The sequence below is a fragment of the Phycodurus eques genome, chromosome 12 (genome assembly GCF_024500275.1).
Source record: "Phycodurus eques isolate BA_2022a chromosome 12, UOR_Pequ_1.1, whole genome shotgun sequence".
NCBI lineage: Eukaryota > Metazoa > Chordata > Actinopteri > Syngnathiformes > Syngnathidae > Phycodurus > Phycodurus eques.
This window is the reverse complement of record NC_084536.1, coordinates 2,317,179-2,339,354: the sequence shown is the minus strand read 5'-3', so window position 1 is coordinate 2,339,354 and position 22,176 is coordinate 2,317,179. Positions and strand designations below refer to the sequence as shown.

The 22,176-nt window shown below is 45.2% G+C and overlaps 1 protein-coding gene across 14 annotated transcripts in view; it reads left to right on the top strand.

Annotated features, from left to right (window-relative positions):
- The window catches only part of mycbp2 (MYC binding protein 2), a 65,735-nt gene that overhangs the window by 36,048 nt on the left and 7,511 nt on the right, over positions 1–22,176 (top strand). For 7 of the 14 annotated variants that reach the window (XM_061692700.1, XM_061692707.1, XM_061692701.1 and 4 more), the window contains 30 exons: positions 243–465; positions 557–675; positions 792–879; positions 1,259–1,308; positions 1,385–1,557; positions 2,163–2,307; positions 2,399–2,605; positions 2,678–2,733; positions 3,027–3,142; positions 3,292–3,389; positions 3,931–4,047; positions 5,166–5,306; positions 9,388–9,612; positions 10,789–10,921; positions 11,012–11,137; positions 12,579–12,800; positions 13,905–14,009; positions 14,687–16,327; positions 16,414–16,583; positions 17,352–17,599; positions 17,684–17,851; positions 18,333–18,490; positions 18,572–18,771; positions 19,513–19,662; positions 19,748–19,908; positions 19,984–20,140; positions 20,221–20,445; positions 20,538–20,603; positions 21,489–21,728; positions 22,015–22,104. In XM_061692700.1, coding sequence (XP_061548684.1) covers positions 243–465; positions 557–675; positions 792–879; positions 1,259–1,308; positions 1,385–1,557; positions 2,163–2,307; positions 2,399–2,605; positions 2,678–2,733; positions 3,027–3,142; positions 3,292–3,389; positions 3,931–4,047; positions 5,166–5,306; positions 9,388–9,612; positions 10,789–10,921; positions 11,012–11,137; positions 12,579–12,800; positions 13,905–14,009; positions 14,687–16,327; positions 16,414–16,583; positions 17,352–17,599; positions 17,684–17,851; positions 18,333–18,490; positions 18,572–18,771; positions 19,513–19,662; positions 19,748–19,908; positions 19,984–20,140; positions 20,221–20,445; positions 20,538–20,603; positions 21,489–21,728; positions 22,015–22,104 — 6,018 coding nt within the window. The remainder of the gene's footprint in view (positions 1–242; positions 466–556; positions 676–791; positions 880–1,258; positions 1,309–1,384; positions 1,558–2,162; positions 2,308–2,398; positions 2,606–2,677; positions 2,734–3,026; positions 3,143–3,291; positions 3,390–3,930; positions 4,048–5,165; positions 5,307–9,387; positions 9,613–10,788; positions 10,922–11,011; positions 11,138–12,578; positions 12,801–13,904; positions 14,010–14,686; positions 16,328–16,413; positions 16,584–17,351; positions 17,600–17,683; positions 17,852–18,332; positions 18,491–18,571; positions 18,772–19,512; positions 19,663–19,747; positions 19,909–19,983; positions 20,141–20,220; positions 20,446–20,537; positions 20,604–21,488; positions 21,729–22,014; positions 22,105–22,176) is intronic. The other 7 variants (XM_061692713.1, XM_061692711.1, XM_061692706.1 and 4 more) reach the window with 6 other exon arrangements.

Genomic DNA, 22,176 nt, shown 5'->3' with positions numbered 1-22,176 from the left:
AAAATACATTTGTTAAAGGTGGCCCAAAAATTAGATTTGTTTTGTAATTGAACTGCTGACAATGAAAGGATCTATTCACAAACAAATTGGTGTCGCCGATCATGTTTTTTGTTTAAGTTTGGCTGGAAGGATTTGCTGTGGCATATTTTTGAATTCCCAGCAACATTGAATGCAGCATTTACTCCAGATTTGCGTCAAGTCTCTTTGAAGTTTCACGTGGATGTTGTCTCACCTGCCTTCAGGTCTCGTTCCCCGAATGCGTGCGTTGGACGAGCATCGAGTTCGACCCGCAGTGCGGCACCGCTCAGCCGGAGGACGTCCTGCGCCTGCTCATCCCCAGCCGCACCCTGCACCTGTCCTGCTTGGGCGGCAAACCTCTAATCCATGACACCATCAACACCTGGACTGAGCTCAGGAAGTTCTCGGGCTCCACGGGCTGGCCGACCGCAGTGCTCGTGCTGCCGGGTGAGAAGAACGCGTTCTTCTGCCTCTGTGATGTTTTTTTACATTCTTAATTTATAAGGAATATTAATATGACATGAAACTTCCTCTGCAGGAAATGAAGTTCTGTTTTCACTGGAAACCGCCTCAGATTATGTGAAGGATGAAAAGGCGTCCTTCTATGGCTTTAAGTGTGTCGCGGTGGGGTATGAATTCAACCCAGGTCCTGATGAGGTAATGTCTGCTTTTTCATTTTTCTGTTTAATAATCTTTTTTTTTTTTTTAAATCTCAAAATAAAAGCTAAATGTCACAGTAGCTCCGTATCTGACAGTTCATTTGGACATTTCAGGGCATCATCCAGCTGGAGAAAGAGTTGGCGTACTTGGGTAGTGTGTGTGCCGCAGCTCTGATGAAGAAAGACCTGGCGCTCCCCATAGGTATTGGGGGGGAGGGGAAGGGTTAAATATCATTTCTTCCACAAGATGAATCTTAGCCAAACAATCCTTATTCTGAAATGTAAACCACGAAAATAACAACAAACATGACATTTGCCAACTGAGCGTGTTCATAGTGTCTGGAAAACATTGTCTGATCGCCAAAAGGTTAAATTGAATTGTAACTGAGTTGTAGAAGTTGTACTTTTACCACAATGTTATTTGTAATGCCTTATGCCTTGTGCCTTTACAACAAAAAAGAGTTTTACTTTAGTTGTGTCAATTTTGTAAAGCTTCAAAAACAGTGTACCGTTTGTTCCGTTTTGCACTCAACAACGTTTTGTTGTTATGAGCAATAATAATAATAACTTTTGCTGTTTAGGCAATGAACTGGAGGAGGATCTAGAGATCCTAGAGGAAGCCTCTCTCCAGGTGAGTTACTTGTTAAATTCACCATTCTTCTCCCATTTGCATTCTGCCTTCATTGAAGACTTTGTCCGGCGTTCAGGTGTGTAAAGCCCATGCAGGGATCCTGGGGAAGGGTCTGGCACTGTCCCATCCCCCCATCATCCTGGAGGCCCTGGAGGGGAACCTGCCTTTGCACCTCCAAACCAACGAGCACTCCTTCCTCGAGGACTTCATCACATGTGTGCAGAATTCCAGCGGCGGACGTCTAGCGAGGTACAATTCCGCTTTTTTGCCTTTTATGTCTATTTTTCACTACAAAGGACCAAGTGGGCTTGACCGATTGGAGCTCTTCCCTCGGCAAAACCGGGTACTACAAGGTGCTATTTCCTGTCAGCTGGGGTTCCAAGTGTTCCGAGCAGATGCCATACGGGTGACGCAAATCACTCCTGGTCGCTCATTGGTTAAGCAGATTCGTCATTGTAATATTTGATGATGCGCGATTACGAATGACCGAAATATACGCATGCTGATGTGAGCTTAGCTTTGGACGCCGTGGTTTTATACTCCACAGTCGGACGTTTTCTGCGACGGTCAATCTTCTTTTCGCCTCCTGGATGAAGAACATCTCTATTTACATGCTACGAAGTAACTGCAGGAGATCCTCGTGTTGTTATTTTTTAGCATGTCTCAGTATGACAGATGTGTTTCAATGTGGCACGGTTTTGAATATGAAGTGTAAAAGCGAGAGTAGAACCCAGCCAGTAACTGTGCCGTAAGAAGAGCAGCAATTGACGACCCCGCAGTGAGACGTCGCACTGGTGCCTTTCACATGCGGCAACCCCACCATTTGATTAGGTCTTGTCGTGTCTTCCTTCAAGGTGGCTGCAACCCGACTCTTACGCCGACCCCCAGAAGACATCGCTGATCCTGAACAAAGACGACATACGCTGCGGGTGGCCGGCTACCGTCGTCGTACAGACCAAAGACCAATACGGAGATGTGGTGCATGTTCCAAACATGAAGGTTGAAAAAAATGTTGACTTACATTTCGTGAAAACTGAACTGGTAGAGATTTAACATTTCGACTGAAATTCCTCATCCCTTTCGTAACCAGGTGGAAGTAAAAGCCGTGCCTGTTTCTCAAAAGAAGTCGTTGCAGCCCGACAATGTGAAAAAACTGCAGCGACTAACCGGAAGCCCCTCCCCGGCGTCTGCTGGTCCCGACCTCACCTTTGGCGGTCTGCCAGCGCCTAGGCTAGAGGCCACGTACGAGCCCATGATCGTGAAAGAAGCTCGCTACATCGCGATTACCATGATGAAGGTCAGCCCGTGTCACGGACTGGAACGTCTCGACACTTGCTCACCTATTCTACCTTCTGATATATATTTCTAGGCATATGACAGCTACTCTTTTGAGGAGCTACGCTTCGCTTCTCCCACTCCAAAGAGGTACGTGACATCAAGCTATTCCAATTTCAAAACATTTGTTCCCAACGGAAATCATGTAAAGTGGTTTCAATTGTTCCAGACGACAGATAGACATAATAAAGAAGGATGGGTTTGTTGGAATTAAGAAATACGTAGTATATAGTTAGTTTGCTTAGTAAAAGTAATTTGTGTATGCAAATGACATGAACATGATTTATATTGCTCATCGTGCAGCGCGGTCAGACCCGTCCCTACGTTCTGACCGTGTCCTAAATTCTGGTTGTGTGGTCATTCATCATCATTCCCCTTTCTAGGCCCAGTGAGAACATGCTGATACGGGCCAACACTGATGGAACCTACAGTGCCAACTGGACCCCGGGAGCAGTCGGGCTCTACACAATCCACGTCACCATAGATGGAATTGAAATAGGTGTGTGTTTGTGCCTTATGCCTCATGTAAAACACTGCTTGTTTTCATACTAGCGTCCCACTGGGGAAATATTTGGATTGCACTGGAGTCTGCTTTTGGCGATCCTTTGTGTTAACATGAAATTAAAGCAATTTAACCGGCTTCTACAGATGCAGGTTTGGAGGTAGAGGTCAAAGACCCTCCCAAAGGCATGATACCGCCCGGGACGCAGATGGTCAAACCCAAGGCGGAGCCTCAGCCCAGCAAGGTGAGCTTTTATTTGAAATGACCTTACACGTGAAAATATCCGTGCTTGCAATCGCTCTCCAGAAAGCCCAAGTGATCTTCTTGCCTCAAACAGCAGCCCCCCGTTAGGCTGATATGCGGACATACCGCAGAATGTCTATTGCGTTGAGGTCTTGGCTGTATTGCTGTAAAATATGCTTAACCTCAAGTAAGTGTTTTGTTTGAATTGCAAAGAATGCCTCAAGGTAGCGTTTGAACCTGTCAGCAATCATCATTGTGACAGGATTCTTTATTTGGAAAATGGGGAAACAAGCAACAATGTGCTATCTTCTCTGTGTAATTATTCCCCGTCGCCGAGCCCGTTTGTCGTAATGAGATGAAGAAAGAAAGCAGGACTGAAGCAGACCGCATCTAAGTGATGTTTGGCCTTCTTCGGGGCATGCATGCATGCGTGCATGCTTCCTCTCCCTCTTGCTCTGCTTCAGTGACTGTCCTTCTTCTTTCTTGCGTTGTCTTCTTTTGCTGCTGTGGCTCACACACAGTCTCCCCTCTGCTTCTCTCAGGTCCGCAAATTTGTGTCCAAGGATAGCGCAGGCCTGCGTGTGCGCAGTCACCCCTCCCTGCAGAGTGAACAAATAGGCATAGTGCATGTCAATGGCACCATCACTTTCATTGACGAGGTAATTAAGCCCTGGAAAGATGACAAATTATATTGCTTTCATTATAAGCCGATAAAGACACAAATGCACCCAAATGCGGCGGTACCTCGAAAGTCGACCGATTTGGAATTCAGACAATTTATTTTGACAATGGACTGACCAGAGGAGTGTGAGATACAAATGCAACGTTAAGACAGGATTTGAACGTCAGTAGTTACTGGCATGAGTGATTACAGTGGAGCTGTTGGAGTCCATTGCTTTTTTGTTTTAATGAGGAATAGCGGTAAAGAAAATGGATGGATGGATGTCCACTGCTAATTTTAGCCTCTAGCACAAGCCGTTAGCTCGCAAGCCGCCGACTTATTAACCGGGGTTATTGTTATTGTAACCATTGTTAGCGTACCATTACAGTGGTTAACTCACCTTTACGCTTGTATGGCCGTCATGAATGTTGAAATGTTCCTTAAAACTTTACTTGGACAGTTAATAAACATGACAGTCTAAAGACTAATTCAGTTTGAATTAGTTTAGGAAACATGTGGATTTCGGTCAAACGTGGCGGTTCCACTATACAGTACGTCTATCATCATCCTCGATTTTCTCCAGTTAGTCATTATTGTGAATCCTCTTTTGCTTCTAAATGTTGTGGTGATAACCTCTTGACCAAAGTATTTACTCTTTTCTCTTAAATATCTCTGCTCATAAAGCTTTCTCAGGCTGCTTGAGTGCATAAAAAAACAAATCACAGCCAGCACACTGCAGTAATAGAAAATGATTATATATGTATACAATGTATAGTATATACACTACTAAAAGAAACGTTTAGGGGTATTTGGCTTTTGGGTAAAATTTGAGGATGAACCGAAAATACACTGTAACCTTTACTGGTGAACTTAATTTGACCTTCTTTCAACTTTTGATGCCCATGTCCAAATGTAGTTCAGCGTTAAAAGGTTCATCCTTGGTTCCAAACTGCAAAGATTGAATATCCTTCCATTTTGGAGACACTCTTGTGGCCTCAGAGTTGTTTTGCACGTGTGCTTTTTCGTGGCCTTCCTGTTTCCGTAGTAACGGGACGGCATGCTGTGCTCTGCTCTGTTGTTTGTTTCTCCCGCACCCCGTACTTTGCCCTACTTTAGATCCACAATGACGATGGCGTGTGGCTCAAGCTCAATGAGGAAACGGTCAAGAAGTACGTTCCCAGCATGAATGGGTACACTGAGGCCTGGTGCCTCTCTTTTAACCAGCACCTGGGCAGGAGCCTTCTGGTCCCCGCTGATGTAAGTAAGGAGGAGGCAGTCTGACAGAGGATGTTTAATTCGGGAGAAACTCAGCTCCCCCTTTGTTCACATGTCAAAATTGCTTTTCAAGGTTCATGTTTTGGCGCTCTCTTGCCGAATGTACACGGAGCATGTTGAATTGGTCAAATTGCAGGGGGCAGCTGCTGCATGTAATATCTGTTTGAATAACAATTTCCACTGGAGCACCTCAAAGGAAAAGTGTGCATGTAGCTAAGAGATGCGCAAAGGTGGTTCCGGTTTCACAAGAAGGTACTCTATTTCCTCATGTAGTGGCCCAGGAGGTTTATTTACCCAAACTGCAGAGAATAAATAGAAGACCTACCAGGGAGTACAGCTTTGATTTTACGATTTACATTTTTAAACGTGTGACAATTATTAAAAACATTTCTAGTCGCTGAAATAAGTATTTCCAACGTCACCATTTTTCTCACTAAATATACATTTTTTCTTGTGACAACAGTACCCGCTAATTCCAGGTCGTTTCGAAGCTCTCCACGGGTGGTCCTTGGCTCTCGGACAACTCTTCTGGTTATTCTTTGCACTCCCCTGTCAGCAATCTCGCGAGGAGCACCTGATTGAGGCAAATTTATGGTGGTATGATTGGCTTTCCACATACATATGATGGCCCAACCGTGCTCACTGGAACGTTCAGAAACTTAGATATGCGCCTGTAATCGACGCAACAATTAGTTTGCGATGGTCTTGAGACAGCTCTCTACTCTTCCCCATCGTGATATGTGGCTTGACTCACACCTCGGCAATGAGAGCTTTTTGTAGGCCATCAATTAGGACTGAACCAGCTGATATTCTTTTGTACTGACAAGGGGCTGGACCGCTGTTTGATTATTGATAGATTTTCGGTGTTGTCTTGGCTTTCCATGCCTTTTTGGACCTCTCCTCCTTCATGTGTTGAATACTTTTTCCCTGTGTCATTTCACATTTTTACACCCAACTTAATTTCTGATCATAGTTGTTCTACTTTCTTTGTATGTTTACTTGGGTGGCTCCCAACGTGTGGTGAAATCTTTAACTCAATCGCACCTTTGGAAGTATATTTAGTGAGAAAAATGGTGACGTGTTGAACACTTATTTCAGCTGCTGTGTATATAATAATAAGTTATACCTAAAAAACGACTATATGCAGTAGTAAATATAGGACTCAGTCACGCTCAACTGTCAGGAGTGCCACGGTCCATTAGGGGTAAGGCGTTTATTTGGACAGAAGTCTTTTTTGTTTTTGCAATGCATTTTTATAAAATGTAAAGACTATTAAATCATACTTTCCCTTGAATGAATTATTGAAGAGTAAAATATTACAACATAAAATACCAATTCTAATCAACATGGCCACTGTCACGCAATTCTCCTGTCGAGAGTGCAAGGCGCCTATTCGCCTTCGGGCTATGACGTTTATTACACAAATATTACAATTTTATTTTTAATAGATTTTTGGTTATTTCTTATGTAATATTCAAATTTGAGTTTTTTTTTTGTTAGCTGTAAACTATAATCTAAATTACAGTATAACAAATAAAATATTTCTGTGTGTGTGTAGTAAATCTATGTTTTAAATTTTTGAATAGAACTACTGCAATAAATTATTTTCCTCCATAGTACAATTCATTAAGAGCCACATGTACATAATCACAATACATAAAACAGCAGAAATATCTTTGTCATGATTGTTTTATACTATAGCTTTCCGAATGCTTCCAAATGATGTCATCAGTCATAGTCAAGGGAATCGCATCCATTTTTGGGGTTAAAAAAAAAAAAAAATCCTTTTGAATCTATTTGAAAAGTGGTGCTTATTGCAATGAATAACTCGCCTGGTGTTTAATTGGGCACTGCGTCTATTAGTGGAGGGAGCACAATTTGAAGGAATACGGTACATGTTGAAATGGAAGCAGCTCTTGTAAGTGCTCATGCACTCACACAGCCGACTTTTCAGTGCATTGACTAACACGGAGACCAAGCTGCAACTTTAATCTCGTGGCAAATTAACTGAGTGAGCTCTTTCTTCATTCCCTCCCAGTCCATGAACACTGATGCATTACGGCATGTTGCAATCGAGGTTCTTGTTTTTCGTTCCCTCTTGTCCGAAAACCGAGATCCATGTGGTCGTGAAGCTTTTGAGTGTCTAGTTGTAGTTCCACCTTTTGCGTTTGGGTCGTATTAGTTGCTCCGAGGCTTTCAGCGCAAGGTTGCTTTTTGAACAGCATGACACACCGTATCATCCAAGTGGGGGGATTTTTTTGGGAAGTGCTTCCCATTCTTCCGTTTTCAAATTCTGCTGTGTCTTCTTATCCTCTCAAAGAGCCAAACCAATATTTCGGCACCCCCTTCCCTTGTTCCTCCATCCTGTTTTTCCTCTCCTTTCTCTGCTGTGTGCCTTGACTGTCTCACGATCTGTTGCGCAGAGTGTCTTTAACGCTAGCCATGGAGTCAGGGATATCGGATTTTTGTCGTGGACCCCCTTAACTATATTCCCGCCACAGGTGAGTTGTATGAAGGAGAGGGTTGAATAGCTTGTCTGACCCCTCGCTCCCCACCTACACCCCCTTTCGCATCTCATTTATTTCTCACACTCGCTCTGTAGTTGTCAAAAGGAAGTGGAGCTGGAGTTGCATGGGTGTTTTTGTTTTTGTTTTTGTATCTTTTTGTCAGCTGAAGGCGATCGCAATGTCTCCACAGCGTCCCGAAGTGATTAGTGTTGGTATTAACTGCATGGGATCGTAGACTACTACTATGGCAGTTGGTCGCATGTTTTTGACGCCTTGTCGTGTTTGTGTGTCCTAGCATGCCCCCCTGTTGGCGTTTATGAAAATTACATAATTGTGTGTCGGTACAGTGTTGGATAGAAGAATCTAATTATGTCTTCTCTTCTTAAATGACTTTAAAACAATTGGACAAAACTATTGAGACCTGCCTCTCAAAGTTTGGGGCGAGACATCATAGTTCGCTCTGATCTTAATTTTTCAACGCGCCTCGTCGTGATGGCCTTTTGATGTAATTTCCTTGATCATTAATGGGGAACATTACTGATAAATTAGTGTTTAGTTTTAATGTCATTTTAGTAGGATGGCTCTGAAATCCTGTTTTGATGCCAGTGCCGCATTGAGAAGAATAGATGAAGCCTCTGTTCCAAAGCGGACATCAGGTTGGTCTTCTTTAGACGGCATGTAGTTAGTTGAGTGCGAGTCAACTGCTCCGCTACTGCTTGGAGCCAACTAGTGCACTCCATTTTGACTTGACAAAAGTAATGAATAATCAGTTCCACTCGATTGACAGATTAACGATCAGTTTATCACGAATGCCACGAGACTTTTCAATTCCGTTTCTAACCTTCTACATTGGAAAACTCTGACATCTTTTAGAAAGTCCGCTCAGAGCAGTGGAAGCTGTTATATTTTCAAAGGACAGTTACACTTTTTTATTTATTTTTTTTACGAATCCCAATACTTTTGTCCATATTGTTTATATGACAACACCACAAGTGTATATACTGTAAAGTTTTTAAAACTTGGTATTCCCTCACATAGTGGCCTTTTTTTCCACTTCACTGCAGAGTATCAATGCATTTAAAAAAATAATGATTGCAATATTGTATTCTTTCATTTTTAAGAATTGAAATAATCATGTAAAATCAAATAGAATGAGCGCACCCACGACCCTAGTGAGGATAAGTGAATACAGAAAAAGGATGGAGGATTATTCTACATTGATTAGTTGTAGAGTTGGACACTTGCCTTCCATTCATTTTCCTGACACTACTCTGTGGTAATTGTCCAGCATGGAGTAGCTCCACCCTTAAGCAGCGTCACTTTCTCTTTAAACGCTACCATAAACCTCAGCTTTACAGATATTATTTATGCAAGTGCAGAAGGGATCCATTAGGGCAGAGGCAGCTGTTTAAGGGAATGCAGTTTGTATGTGATGGGAAGAATCAAATGCGTTTTTCTTCTTAATTCTTTTAAAAATAAATTGGAATAGGTATCGTTTTAAATCATGCTCGATGTGCGTTCCCTCTCGCCCTAATTCCCGCCCTTCCCTCTTGCAGGAGGTCAGGGGCCAGACGGCGGACACCACAAAGGAGGTGAGCAGCTGCCCGTCCCGCGAAGCGCCCGCTCGGGTGCAGGGCGGGGCAGGGCAGGGCGGCGGACCGGGGCTTTATAAGGTAGTGAAGACAGGCCCCTCTGGTCACAACATCAGAAGCTGCCCAAACCTTAGGGGTATCCCCATTGGAATGTTAGTACTTGGCAACACGGTCAAGGCCATAGGCGAGGTACGCACTCATCCCAAATGCAATGTCTTTGTGCTGGCTCGGCTTGATTACGTTTGTTCTGGTAGTGGACTGCACTGATCAAATATAGCGAATCCCCTCACAGACAAATCTCTTTCTGAAATGAAGCACTGAATTATGCTTGTAACCTGGGTGTGCTCTTTATCGCTCACACCGTACCTGTTTGTTCCAGTTTGTTCAGGTAATCATATTCAGCTGCAGCAGGAATCTCGTCCACATTAATATTTCAAAGTTTTGCAATTGTCGTGGTGTTGAATGGAGCGTCATCCATCTTTGGTTTTTGGCTCCTGTGGTGTGTCATGCTGTTCACTAGAATGGTCCGTCCGGACCCGCGAGGTGCAACCTGCACTTACTAATACTTCCCATCTGTGTTCTGCCCCCCCCCCATGATATAGTGTTTCAGGGAGTTGAGTACATTTAACTTTCAATAAGCAACTTCTCAACGAGTACGTTTTGCTTGAGCCACATTGGTTTTGTTCCACGGTGTGGCGTGCTGACAACAACAACAAAATTATCCAATCCTTGGGTTCCAATAATGTGCATTGTGTGTTTAAATTGTGTCTCATGGTTTGTGCAGTGCACTGGGATTGGGATCAAAATCTGAAGTGTCCATAGACAGTATAAAACGTGGATGTAGTCTCTTTGACTGGCGTCGAGTGTTTTAACCATCCAGTATTTGGACAAGAGGGTGGAGTTAAACTACTAATACCAAATATAGTGGAACCACGAGAGTGCGCCAAACAACTACTTTTTGTCCAAGTGAAGCGCTCAACTCACTTCAAATTGGTACCTTGGCACCAAGATGGCACCAGACGGCGCCAAGGCAATACTGTTATTCGTGAATGCCGAACTGCCGATGTGCGGGGGTTTACTGGAACCCAACCTTTTTATGGAAAACACCTCTCGGGCCCGAAATATAAACCATCAAATGAAGAATAGTGCAGTACAGCCTTCTGGTAATGTGTGACGTATTCTTATGCCGCCGTGCGAGCTAGTTTTATTGCACGCCGATACCGATAAAGTTTGTTGCTTACAGATGCAAAGGCGACACCCACTCTTATACGGTGTATGTTTTGTTTTGTTTTTGAACGTTTAAAGGTGAAGCCAGAGTATGTGTTGGGTTTGGAGTTTGGATAAAGAGTGTTGTGTGTGTACCAGGTGGTCAACTCGGAGGGAGCGTGGGTGCAGCTGGATAAAAACAGCGTGGTGGAGTTTTGCGAGAGTGACGAGGGAGAGGCATGGTCGCTGGCCAGAGACCGCGGAGGAAACCAGTACCTTCGCCACGACGAGGGTGAGCCGCATCCTCCATCATGATCGTCGTCATAACTGTACATCAAATGCAATCACGTCTCGGGTAACCTGATCCAATTTCATGTCACAGAACAAGCGCTGCTTGAGCACGACGCCCAGACGCCGCCGCCGAGTCCGTTCTCAGTGCAGGCCTTCAACAGAGCTGCGACGTCCAATGGAGCGCAGGGCTTTGACTATGGAATCTCCAACAACAAAGGTCAGCTCAGGGATGGAATAAGTGTCGACAAAAAACTCTTATGGTCCATCACGCACATCTTGCAGCATATTCTGACCGCTATTCTGCCGTGACTGATATTCGGTCGACACTCACCTGCCACAACGTTAGGTACACCTGCACCTCTTCCTTCACAAAGTTTTGAGTATTTCTTTAGCTTCGACTGTGTGGCATTTCTTTTTTTACGTTTTAAAAAAAAATAAAAACATTAACATGTTGTCTTCAATGTTTTGCTCTAATTTTAATACCTGAAGGGAAATTCAGTTTTCACTGTGCTGTATCCCACTTCTTACACCAATGTGGCGAGCGGTCCTGTCTGACTGCAGCAATTTGGAATTTTGATGCAGTGCAGTTGTTGACCCCTGCAAACTTTAAGCACAAGAATATACACATGGTTAAAACGGAACTTTTACAACTGAGCGTTATTGTATCCTACATACAATAACGCTCTATTTATTATAACGCTCTAATAACGCTATATTTCTTAAGCTGTATATTCAATGAAAGACTTGACAAAGTCGAACAGTGCGGCGATGTTTGGTGCAGATGGTCCTGCTGGTGGGGTTACAAACACTCGGGTTTCAGCCGTTTGTACATGAACAATTGAAGGATCTAGCAATCTAGCAGTTTATAAGCAGGCATGTCGTTGTTAAATCCCAGAGCGCAAATTCCATTTTTACTCTGCTGTATAATTATGTTGCAAGCAACATGATAGTCAAGCCCACTTCTCACAGCAAGGAATTTTGGTAACCTTATTTAAGTACGATAAAAAAAAAAAAAAATTCTCAATGTGGTGTGGTGCAGTTTGTAGATCGCTGCAAACTTTAACCACAGTAATAAATTGACGATCGATGAACAGAGCAGTTATCTTTGTAAGGGCACAATGCATGCTAGATGCAGCTCTTGTATTGGATCTCATTATATGGTGCAAGTGTACCTAATGACGTCTCGCCTCGAACTTCACTAAACTCACTTGATCCTCATTAAAGTTGATTTCATGGCTTTGTTGGCTTTTTCTGTAGCCAATCCTTTTAATGGAGATCCATGTGACGTTGTTTTTTTGAGTTAGCCCTTTTCATTTTGCACTTTGTCAAGTTACATGCAAATATCACCGATCCATCGGAACGTGACTTTTAGATTTATTTTTTTTTATGCATGTTTGAGCTGCTGTTTTAGATAAGCGATGCCTACCGCCTCTGCAATGCTAAGCGTCATCTCCGCCTGTGTGTTCCTTCAGTCGGCCTGCTGTGTTTTTGCTGGGTGGCGCCACTGCATACATGTCGCACTCTAAATGTAGATTGAACTACCCTCACCCTCAATTGTGGTGCCCCTCCCGCTCCCACTCGCCCCCCCCCCCCCCCTGCCCCCCGCGCCCCTAGTTGAAGCTGTAGTTTCTCCACCTCCTCTGTCTCCGTGTTTGCAGGTGACCGGCTGAGCGCCATACTGAATTCCATTCAGTCTGGGCCCTTCATCTCAGCAGCTCCCTCCTCAGTGTTTGAGCAAGCTGCACAACCTCCTTCCTCTTCTTCCTCCTCCTCCTCCTCCTCTTCCTCTTCCTCCTCCTCCTCTTCCTCCCTTGTCCAGAGTCCATTTGTGTTTGGACAGTCCCCCTCCCAACTGTCTCAGCCACAACCACAGCTTCTGAGTAAGTGCGTCCAGTGATTAGTCAGCTCCTGATGTTTTTTTTTTTTAACCTTCCTCATTCGCTCAGAATGTGTTGTAAGGCATCACATGCACTTATGTGTTGGTCCTTCAGTGGGAATACCTTTAACAAGCTCACCAGTCTATCATTGGATTGTTGTTGTTTTAAAAAGTAACAGGTGACACTGGATTGAAGTAAATTGCATTTCCTCAAACTGTGGCCTCTAATAAACGTCACCTCTCGGATGGACGCCACCCTCAGGAGAAAAAAAAACAAACTAGTTCCGTTATCTTTATGAGGACTAATAGCGACGCGTCTCGGTTTGTCTTAACCACGATAAATATGGCAGACAGAAAAATAAATACAACTTCAAATATTCTATAATATTGCGTATTATAAAAGGCATTTGTACAGATAAAAGGCCCCTACTTGACTAAATAAATACCTTAGACCTAATAGTACTCTGTAAATATGAGGAAATACGCTCGTCACCTTTTTAAAACAAGAATTTGAATCTCAATCGTAGACTAAATATCTTGTTAAAAAAGAATTTTCTTGGGCATGTGCTGACTTAAGAGGCTGAGTTTGTTTATTTTTTTGCTTGCTCTGATGATTAGTGAAACGTTTCTCCGCATTTTGCATCAGTTTTTCTTCCCTCCCATTTCCATTCTTTGAGCCTTTTCATCAGCCACCTCGGCCAGCCTCGGGCCTCGCTCCCGTTGTACACAAAACTACTACTACTACTACTACTGCTACTCTTAATTATTTATCATAGTCTCCGATGACCTCCTTAAACTGGAGTTTCTTTTCTTCCAGCCTTCAATACCATTACAGAGCTGTCAGTGTGAAATCGCCATTGGACATAACCCAAATTAGGAGCTGTCTACTTTTCAGACATTTTTTGTGTGTGTGTCATGCTACTTATTTTCTGCCTTAAAAACACATTTTTCCGTCAGTTTCACTTTAATGCATTGCCTCTTTCAATTTGGCCTTCTGGATTGAGCCCATTGCCTCTTTTGTGCTTTCTCTCTCTCTCGTTTTCTGACTCTTTGCCTCCTTGCATTCCATGCCTTGTTTGTTTACCTTGCCACTTGTTTTCCGCTGTAGATGATTCACCACGCAGCCTTGCTTCTCGCGAGCGTGCGCGCAAAAGCGGCGTGGCCGCAGCCGGGCATGCCACTGCTCTCTCATCTCTCGCTCTGAGGCAAAAGGGTGGGTAGCCAAATCATGCACGGCTTCCCTCAGACCCATCAGAGGTTGTGTGGAAAGCGGGTTTTCTGTGCTTGTATTTTATAAGCTTGTCATTAACAGTTTCTAATCGGCTTTCACACCCTGCCCCCCCTCAAAAAAAAAGTCTTGATTAAGTGTTGTAACGATGATGAACCACTCAATACATACTCATATGCTCATTCACTTTTGTTTCTACCTTTCATACCAGTTTAAAGCATCTTTTTGGTCACATATCGGAGTGTTATGTCGTAGCCGAGTGAATTAAAGGGGACTTATCATGTTTGCTTTTATTTCTCAGAGTTATACAATCTTAAAATGTTTCCTTTTCATACTAGAGATTCATACAAGGGATTTATCGTGTTTAGAAAAAGGAGAAACAAGCTTAAAATGGACAATGCCCATCTTCAACATTTGTATTCCCTGTGTCACTTTTCTGAATAATCTTGACTGGCACAGAATGGGGAGACTAAGTCCATATATCAATTGTCAGGCTTTTGTCGGGCGTAACAAAGCTGCGACTCAGCCGCTACCGTATATTTCGAAAAATACATATCCTTTCAAAACAAATCTGAGAATGAGCATCATATGTCCCTTTTAAATGTTTCTAATGGTTTCTCTGGAGTGTTCTGCTTCCACATAACTGAATTGTTGACGTTTAGGCGAGCGAGGGAACCTGGCGCCCGGCGCACGGTCCACGTCCCCAGCCTCCAAACACCGGCAGGAGAACCGTTCGCCCAAACAAGAGAGTCGAGGGAGCCGCACGTCAGACCACGGCAGAGTCAAGACGGGTCAAGAAGGGTCGCTCTCGGCCAGCGAAGCCCTCATTCTCCGCTCCGATACGGCCAAACTGCGCTCAGACTCTCACGGCCGTTCTCACTCGCCCAATCACAACACTCTGCAGGCCCTCAAGTCAGACGTCAGAACGTCAGGACATCGGGCTGAGTCGCCCAACGCAGGCTCCCGCTCCTCCTCGCCGAAACAAAAAGGAGTGTCCTCCTCGGGCCGGTCCAGTCCTTCCAGCGCCTCCTCCCAGCATTCCTCGTCAACACACCACGACAAGAACGTCCCACCTAAAGTTAGCTCCTCGTCCAAAGCCAGGCTGGAACCGCCCAGAGAGAGATCCAAGTCTGATTCCTACACTCTGGACCCAGACACTCTTAGGAAGAAGAAGATTCCTCTTACAGAGCCCATCAGAGGCAGATCCACCTCCCCCAAACCCAAAGTGTCTCCCAAAGATCCAAACCAAGACAGCGTCGGTAACACCGAGAACCGCGTTCCTTCCCCCCACGTGACCCAAGAAAACCTGCACAGCGAGGTGTTGGAGGTGTGTTCCTCAAGCACTCTTCTTTCAAATGAGGACGCGTACGATGAAAACGTGGAGGTGCAGGACTCTGAGGAGACCTCGTGCAAGGTGCACTTTAGCATCGGCAAGGCGCCAGTCAAGGAGGAGCTGGAAAGCCGCTCTTCGCCCAAAGTCAGCCGCAAAACCTCCAGTCGGCACACCCGGCCAAAGAAGGACAAATCCGGACCTCTTTTCAAAGGTGAGAGCACGCAGAGGATATGCGAGCCCGCCAAGCAGGCCATGTCCCCATCTGTGGCAGAATGCTCCAGGGCGGTCTTTGCAGCCTTCCTGTGGCACGAAGGTATTGTCCACGACGCCATGGCCTGTTCGTCCTTCCTGAAGTTCAACCCGGATTTGACCAAAGAGCACGCGCCCATCCGCAGCTCCCTCGGAGGGCAGGGTGCCGAGGAGAAGGAGAGCAAGCTCAAGAACCGTCACTCCCTGGAGATTTCCTCCGCACTGAACATGTTTAACATTGCCCCGCATGGACCGGACATCTCCAAAATGGGCAGCATCAACAAAAACAAGGTTCTCTCCATGTTAAAGGAGCCACCGTTGCCAGAAAAGTGCGAGGACGGCAAAGCGGACGGCGTCTCCTATGACGTGACGTCGCATCCGTCCACGAGAGCAAAATCCATCCTGCCGCTGACGCTGCAGCACTTGGTCGCATTCTGGGAGGATATCTCCTTGGCCACGATCAAGGCAGCGACTCAGAACATGATCTTTCCCAGCCCGGGGTCGAGCGCCATCCTAAAGAAGAAGGAGAATGAAAAGGACGGCAAAAAAGCCAAGAAGGAGAAGAAGAAGCGGGAAAAGGCGGAGGTGCGGCCGAGGGGAAATTTGTTCGGGGAGATGGCGCAGCTCGCCATGGGCGGACCGGAGAAGGACACCATCTGTGAGCTGTGTGGCGAATCTCATCCTTACCCCGTCACCTACCATATGAGACAGGCTCACCCAGGTAAAAGAAGAGAAAACAGGTTTTTACAGAGTTGCCACGGAAGAGACTCATTCCCAGAAGGGATAACTAGCTCCTCCTTTCCTCAGGCTGCGGCCGCTATGCCGGAGGCCAAGGGTACAACAGCATCGGTCACTTCTGCGGTGGTTGGGCTGGCAACTGTGGAGACGGTGGCATCGGAGGCAGCACCTGGTACCTGGTGTGTGATCGCTGCCGGGAGAAATACCTGAGAGAGAAGCAGACTGCAGCCAGGGAGAAGGTATCTTCTGCTCCAACCTTTGTACTGTGTAGCAGCATTTGGTGCACCAGCCATCCATTTTCTTCTCCTCTTTTTTGGGTGCGCGTTGTGTGGGCAGCAGTGGAACTTCACAGTTCTTCTGTTGTAGTTGGCTTTTCCTGACATTGTGCTGTGAGATCTGATGACCAAAAAATGTCAGGAAAAGCCTACCAGAACATCTCAACTTTATTTGAGGTACTTTCATTGGTGACCAGGTGTTAGCTGACCCCCATCTCAAGAGCTTGAATGCTTCTAAATAATTATGAACAGAGCCACATCCCCGGTTGTAAGAGTGTGTGCAGCCACATTATTGCAACTTCTCCTTATTTTTACTTCCCCCTTTTACTTTTCAGTTGGGTTGTGTAAGTTACAGGTCAAAAGTTTTCAAATGATTCATCCCGGTCTCATGGTTTTATTATCACAAAAACCTGGCATTTGAACAGGGGTGCGTGGTTATTTGTTTTGTTTTAAATCGACTCAACTGTATTGACATTGGATCTGTTGGTATTTGAGTGGTTCATTTCAGATAGCTGGTTGCGTTTCGTCAAGCAGCCGGTGTGGGATCAGTTTCGATGCACGTTCGGGAGACGTGGGAACGGTCCTGGTTGTAGTCAGCTCAGCTAAAGTAAAGGCTAAAGTAATAAAGGACTGAGGCACTGCTGTCGCCATGGTTTCCAACCATGTATTCCCAGTGAGTTTATTTGTATTGGCTGTCTTACATGACTTATCCCATTCCCCCTTCCTTGCTAGGTGAAGCAGTCAAGGAAGAAGCCCTTGCAGGTGAAGACCCCGAGGGCCTTGCCCACCATGGAGGCCCACCAGGTGATTCGGGCCAACGCATTGTTCCTGCTGTCCCTCAGCAGTGCCGCCGAACCCAGCGTGCTGTGCCATCACCCTCCCCGGCCGCTGCATTCCCAGCTGCTCCCCAGCCTAAAAGAAGGCGTTTCGGCCGAACTTCCCAATAAAATGAGCTGCCTCTACCTACAGACACTCGCCAGGTAGCAAACCAACTCCGTAAATATACATAAATATTAGAAAGCTAAACGTCTATGCGTAACAATTAGTACGCTTTTGTCCTTAAGGCAACACACGGAGAACTTTGGCGCCTACCAAGACGACAGTCTCTTCCAAGATGAGATGAGGTATTTGCGCTCCACGTCTGTTCCTGCGCCCTACATTTCGGTCACCCCCGACGCCTGCCCTAATGTTTTTGAGGAGCCGGAGAGCAACATGAAATCAATGCCCCCCAGGTAAACACAGCTTCCTCCAGGCTCAGTTTTTACAGCACGATATGTTGCCTCTGCCGCTTGTCCGGAACACTCTCTCGTGGTTACAAATCAGCCCCAACACCCTTGAAACGCTACAGAGCTTCTGTTTTCATGTCAAAGCATCAAGGTCAAGGTCAACTACAAAAGAACATTGAAATATTCCTTAATTTTATTCTGCTCGTCTCTCAACTTGATGGACGAACAGTTTAGTGATAGTAAGGCCGCGCATCTGATTTATCCTTTGTCGCTATTAACCTTGACTTTGACGAGATCGGCCAAGTTAAAAAAAAAAAAAAAAAAAAAAAAGATGCGGGCAACAACCCACACTGTGTCAAATCTCATATTGAAAGTCTTGATGAGCGCTTTTCAGATCTGTAATTATTTTGTTATAGAATGCCCTGACATGATGATGTGATGACCCAAAGACTTTGGCTTGAAACTCTCACCGATCTCCGTCTTTCAGTCTCGAGACAAGTCCGATCACAGACAGCGACACAGCCAAGCGCACCGTTTTCCAGAGGTCTTACTCCGTCGTGGCCTCCGAGTACGACAAGCAGCACTCGCCCTCTCCGGCTCGAGTCAAAGCCGTGCCCAGGCGCAGAGTTCACAGCGGCGATGCGGGTGATTCAGCTTAACCCGTCGAATATTCGTGTAAGCTGTTCGGCATCGTTTCTGACCACCTGTTTTTTGTCACCGTACCAGAGGTGGGATCTTCGCTATTGCGCCACCCGTCTCCCGAGCTGTCCAGGTTGATCTCCGCCCACGGCTCCCTCAGCAAAGGGGAGAGGAACTTCCAGTGGCCCGTGCTGGCGTTTGTCATCCAGCATCACGATCTGGAGGGCCTGGAAGTGGCCATGAGGCACGCATTGAGGAAGTCCGCATGCCGGGTGTTTGCCATGGAGGTACAACACTTACTTCTTCAATCTCCGGTTTTATTTTAGCGTGAAACGTGCAGCAGCATTTCGCTACGTAACCGACACACGCACGCAAAATATTAGGACCCTTGGCTATTATACCTACAATAACATAATATAGAGTTTGTCTCCTCCTCCGCAACTTTTATAGAAACTGGTAAACTACATAACTCAGAACTCCATTGCAAATCCTTCAGTCGTGATGGTTTCCACAATAAACAAAACCCTAACCCTAACCCCCCACCATTTGCTTGTACCACCAACGCATACCAATTTGAACCTCGTCGCTAACCAAAACGGCAGCTCCAACCGAGAAAGATGAAGTTTTGAGTAGCGCAGCAGGTTGTCAACACGTTCCCTGCTCACTTTGAAAGATTGCGTTCAGTGCGTTCAAAAAATGCCCTCATTCAAATAATGGCCTCCCTCCTAATAGAAGACTAATCCTGCCCCGTGTGCAGTTGCGTAACTAAAAGCCCCACGCCACTATTTGCAGAAATACTAAAATCAGGTAATGCTGTATTTTGGTTCCCAGGCCGGGGGTGGGGGCTATATCTGATATGCTTCAAACTTAGCACACAAGTAGCACAATACATATGTATTAAGATACTATAGTGCCCTGACTACAGGTAAATTCTTCCATACCAACACTACAGTGTATCCAACTGATCCAATATGAAAAAAATATTGAATATTACAGTGATGGTAATGGAAACTTTGTGTCCCCATCAGGCCTTCAACTGGCTCCTGTGCAACGTGATCCAGACCACTTCCCTGCATGACATCCTGTGGCATTTCGTAGCATCTCTCACTCCATCTCCCTTCGAACCCGACGACGAGGAAGACGACGAGAACAAGGGCAACAAGGAAAACCTTGAACAGGTGACGAGTTGTTCAAAAGTGTTGCTTTTGTTTGAGGGGGGCGGGGCTGCGATTTCTCAATGTGGGTCATCTTCACACCTCACAGGAACGAGACCTCGGCGTTTGCGAGCACCCTTTGTCCGACATCGTTATCGCAGGGGAGGCGGCTCACCCGCTGCCCCACACCTTTCACCGCCTCCTCCAGACCATCTCCGACCTCATGATGTCCCTTCCCAGCGGAAGCTCGCTGCAGCAGATGGCGCTAAGGTACTGCACCTCCTGTTTGGGTTTTCCAGTTGTGAGCTTTTTGCAGGTTTGACGGGTTGTGTCTCGCACTTGTAGGTGCTGGAGTCTCAAGTTCAAGCAGTCGGACCACCAGTTCCTCCACCAGAGCAACGTCTTCCACCACATCAACAACATACTGTCCAAGTCTGACGACGGCGACAGCGAGGAGAGCTTCAACATCAGCGTTCAGTCGGGCTATGAAGCCATTAGCCAGGCAAGCAAAAACCCAGCACTCTGGTACTGTTGCCGAAATGTCGCAGCACGCGCTGACTGCGATGCGTCGTCGCTCGATAGGATCTCTGCCTGGTGACCTGCCTGAAGGACCTGACCGGCGTGGTGGACATCAAGACGTCCAGCCGTCCCGCCATGATCGGCAGCCTGACGGACGGCTCCACCGAGACCTTCTGGGAGTCCGGAGACGAGGACAAGAACAAAACCAAGAGCGTCACAATCGGCTGCGTGAAAGGCATCAACGCCTCCAACGTGTCTGTTCACGTCGACAACTCCAGAGACCTCGGGGTAAGGAGGGGGGGGAAAAAAACAAACAAGTTTTCAAGAGAACTGCGATGTTTTCTTTCTATCTTCATTGTTCTCTCCCCCCCAATCCATAGAACAAAGTGACCTCAGTGACGTTCCTGTGTGGAAAGGCTATAGAGGACCTCTGCAGGATTAAGCAGGTGGGACGATGAGAGAATACAGTCAAAACACAACAAATGCTGCTTTTATGATTCAAATATTGCAATTTTTGGGTTCCACGACCGAGACATTTTCCACTACCGCGCTTTCATTAGCACAAAGGCACTACATTAGTAATAATATTAAAATAGAATAATTACCATCATAATGCTAAGCTCATACATTTCAATACAATACCTATTAGTTGTATTGATATTGTGCTGCGTTTTTTCCCAAAAACTAAAAGTTAAATCTTCTTTTTAAAAGTGAACTGCTTATTTCCTCATGTAGTGGCCACATTAGTTTATTTACTCATACGTATACACATTTTCACAGTAATATTTCATGATATTGCATGTTTTAAAATCATTTTTTAATTCGTTTTGTAATGCATTTTCTGTAAAATAAAATATATTTGTACACTGTAATATTATAGTTTACATTATTAGTTATTGTTCAACTCAATATTTCAACTACGATATCTTTTAATGTTGTGTAATAAATATTTTATACAATCACTATGAGTTGCGAAATATATTTTATCATCTTATCTATTTTATTTAAAATTTTGTTTTACAAATATGTTTTACTTTTTTTAAACTATGCATTACAATATATATTGGTATTATAACAATAATATGACATTAGAACGATATATTCTGTAATTTACAAGTACAGTTTTCAGAAATCAATGGAATTGTACGAAATAGTTGGAATACAAATCTAAATTTAAAACACCACCACTGTGTTAATTTGACAAGTCGATGTTGTCAAACGTTACAGTAAAAGTAATTAGAGGCGCTAAATTGGGTTCAAATAATGTACCTGCTGTTTTACCGCGTGGGATCATAGCGAGGACCCTAAACGTAACTCTTTTTCCATCTCAGGTGGACCTGGACTCTCGTCACATGGGCTGGGTGACGAGCGAGCTCCCCGGGGGCGATCATCACGTGATCAGGGTGGAGCTGAAAGGGCCCGAGAACACGTTGAGGGTGCGCCAGGTGAAGGTGCTGGGCTGGAAGGAGGGCGACAGCATCAAGATCGCCGGCCAGATCTCGGCCGGCGTGGCGCAGCAGAAGAACTGCGAGGGCGAAACGCTGCGTGTGTTCCGCCTCATCACCTCACAGGTAGTCAGAAACGCACATACCTACTTGCAGGTGCAAAAGAAATCCTTATCCGTATTTGTCCATTTTGCTCCCAACAGCAAAAAAAACTACTATGGATTTTGTGCTTTATCGATCGTTTCTAATGTTTTTAGCATTATCTTTATACATACTGTATATTGATTTTTCAGTGTATGTATTTGATTAAACCACTACCTTTCTTCACTATTTATTTGGGGGACAGAATTCACCACATGTTCCACTGCCTAACCACTGAGACTACAAGAAGAATGTTCTTTTTTCTTTTTAGGTGTTTGGGAAGCTCATCTGCGGAGATGCAGAGCCGACCCCGGAGCAGGAGGAGAAAAATCTGCTGTCGTCCCCGGAAGGAGAGGAAAAGGTCTGCTGGGCCAAGTTCGTCCGCATACTCGTCAACTTTTTAGTGACACCTCACTTCATTTATTTACATTTT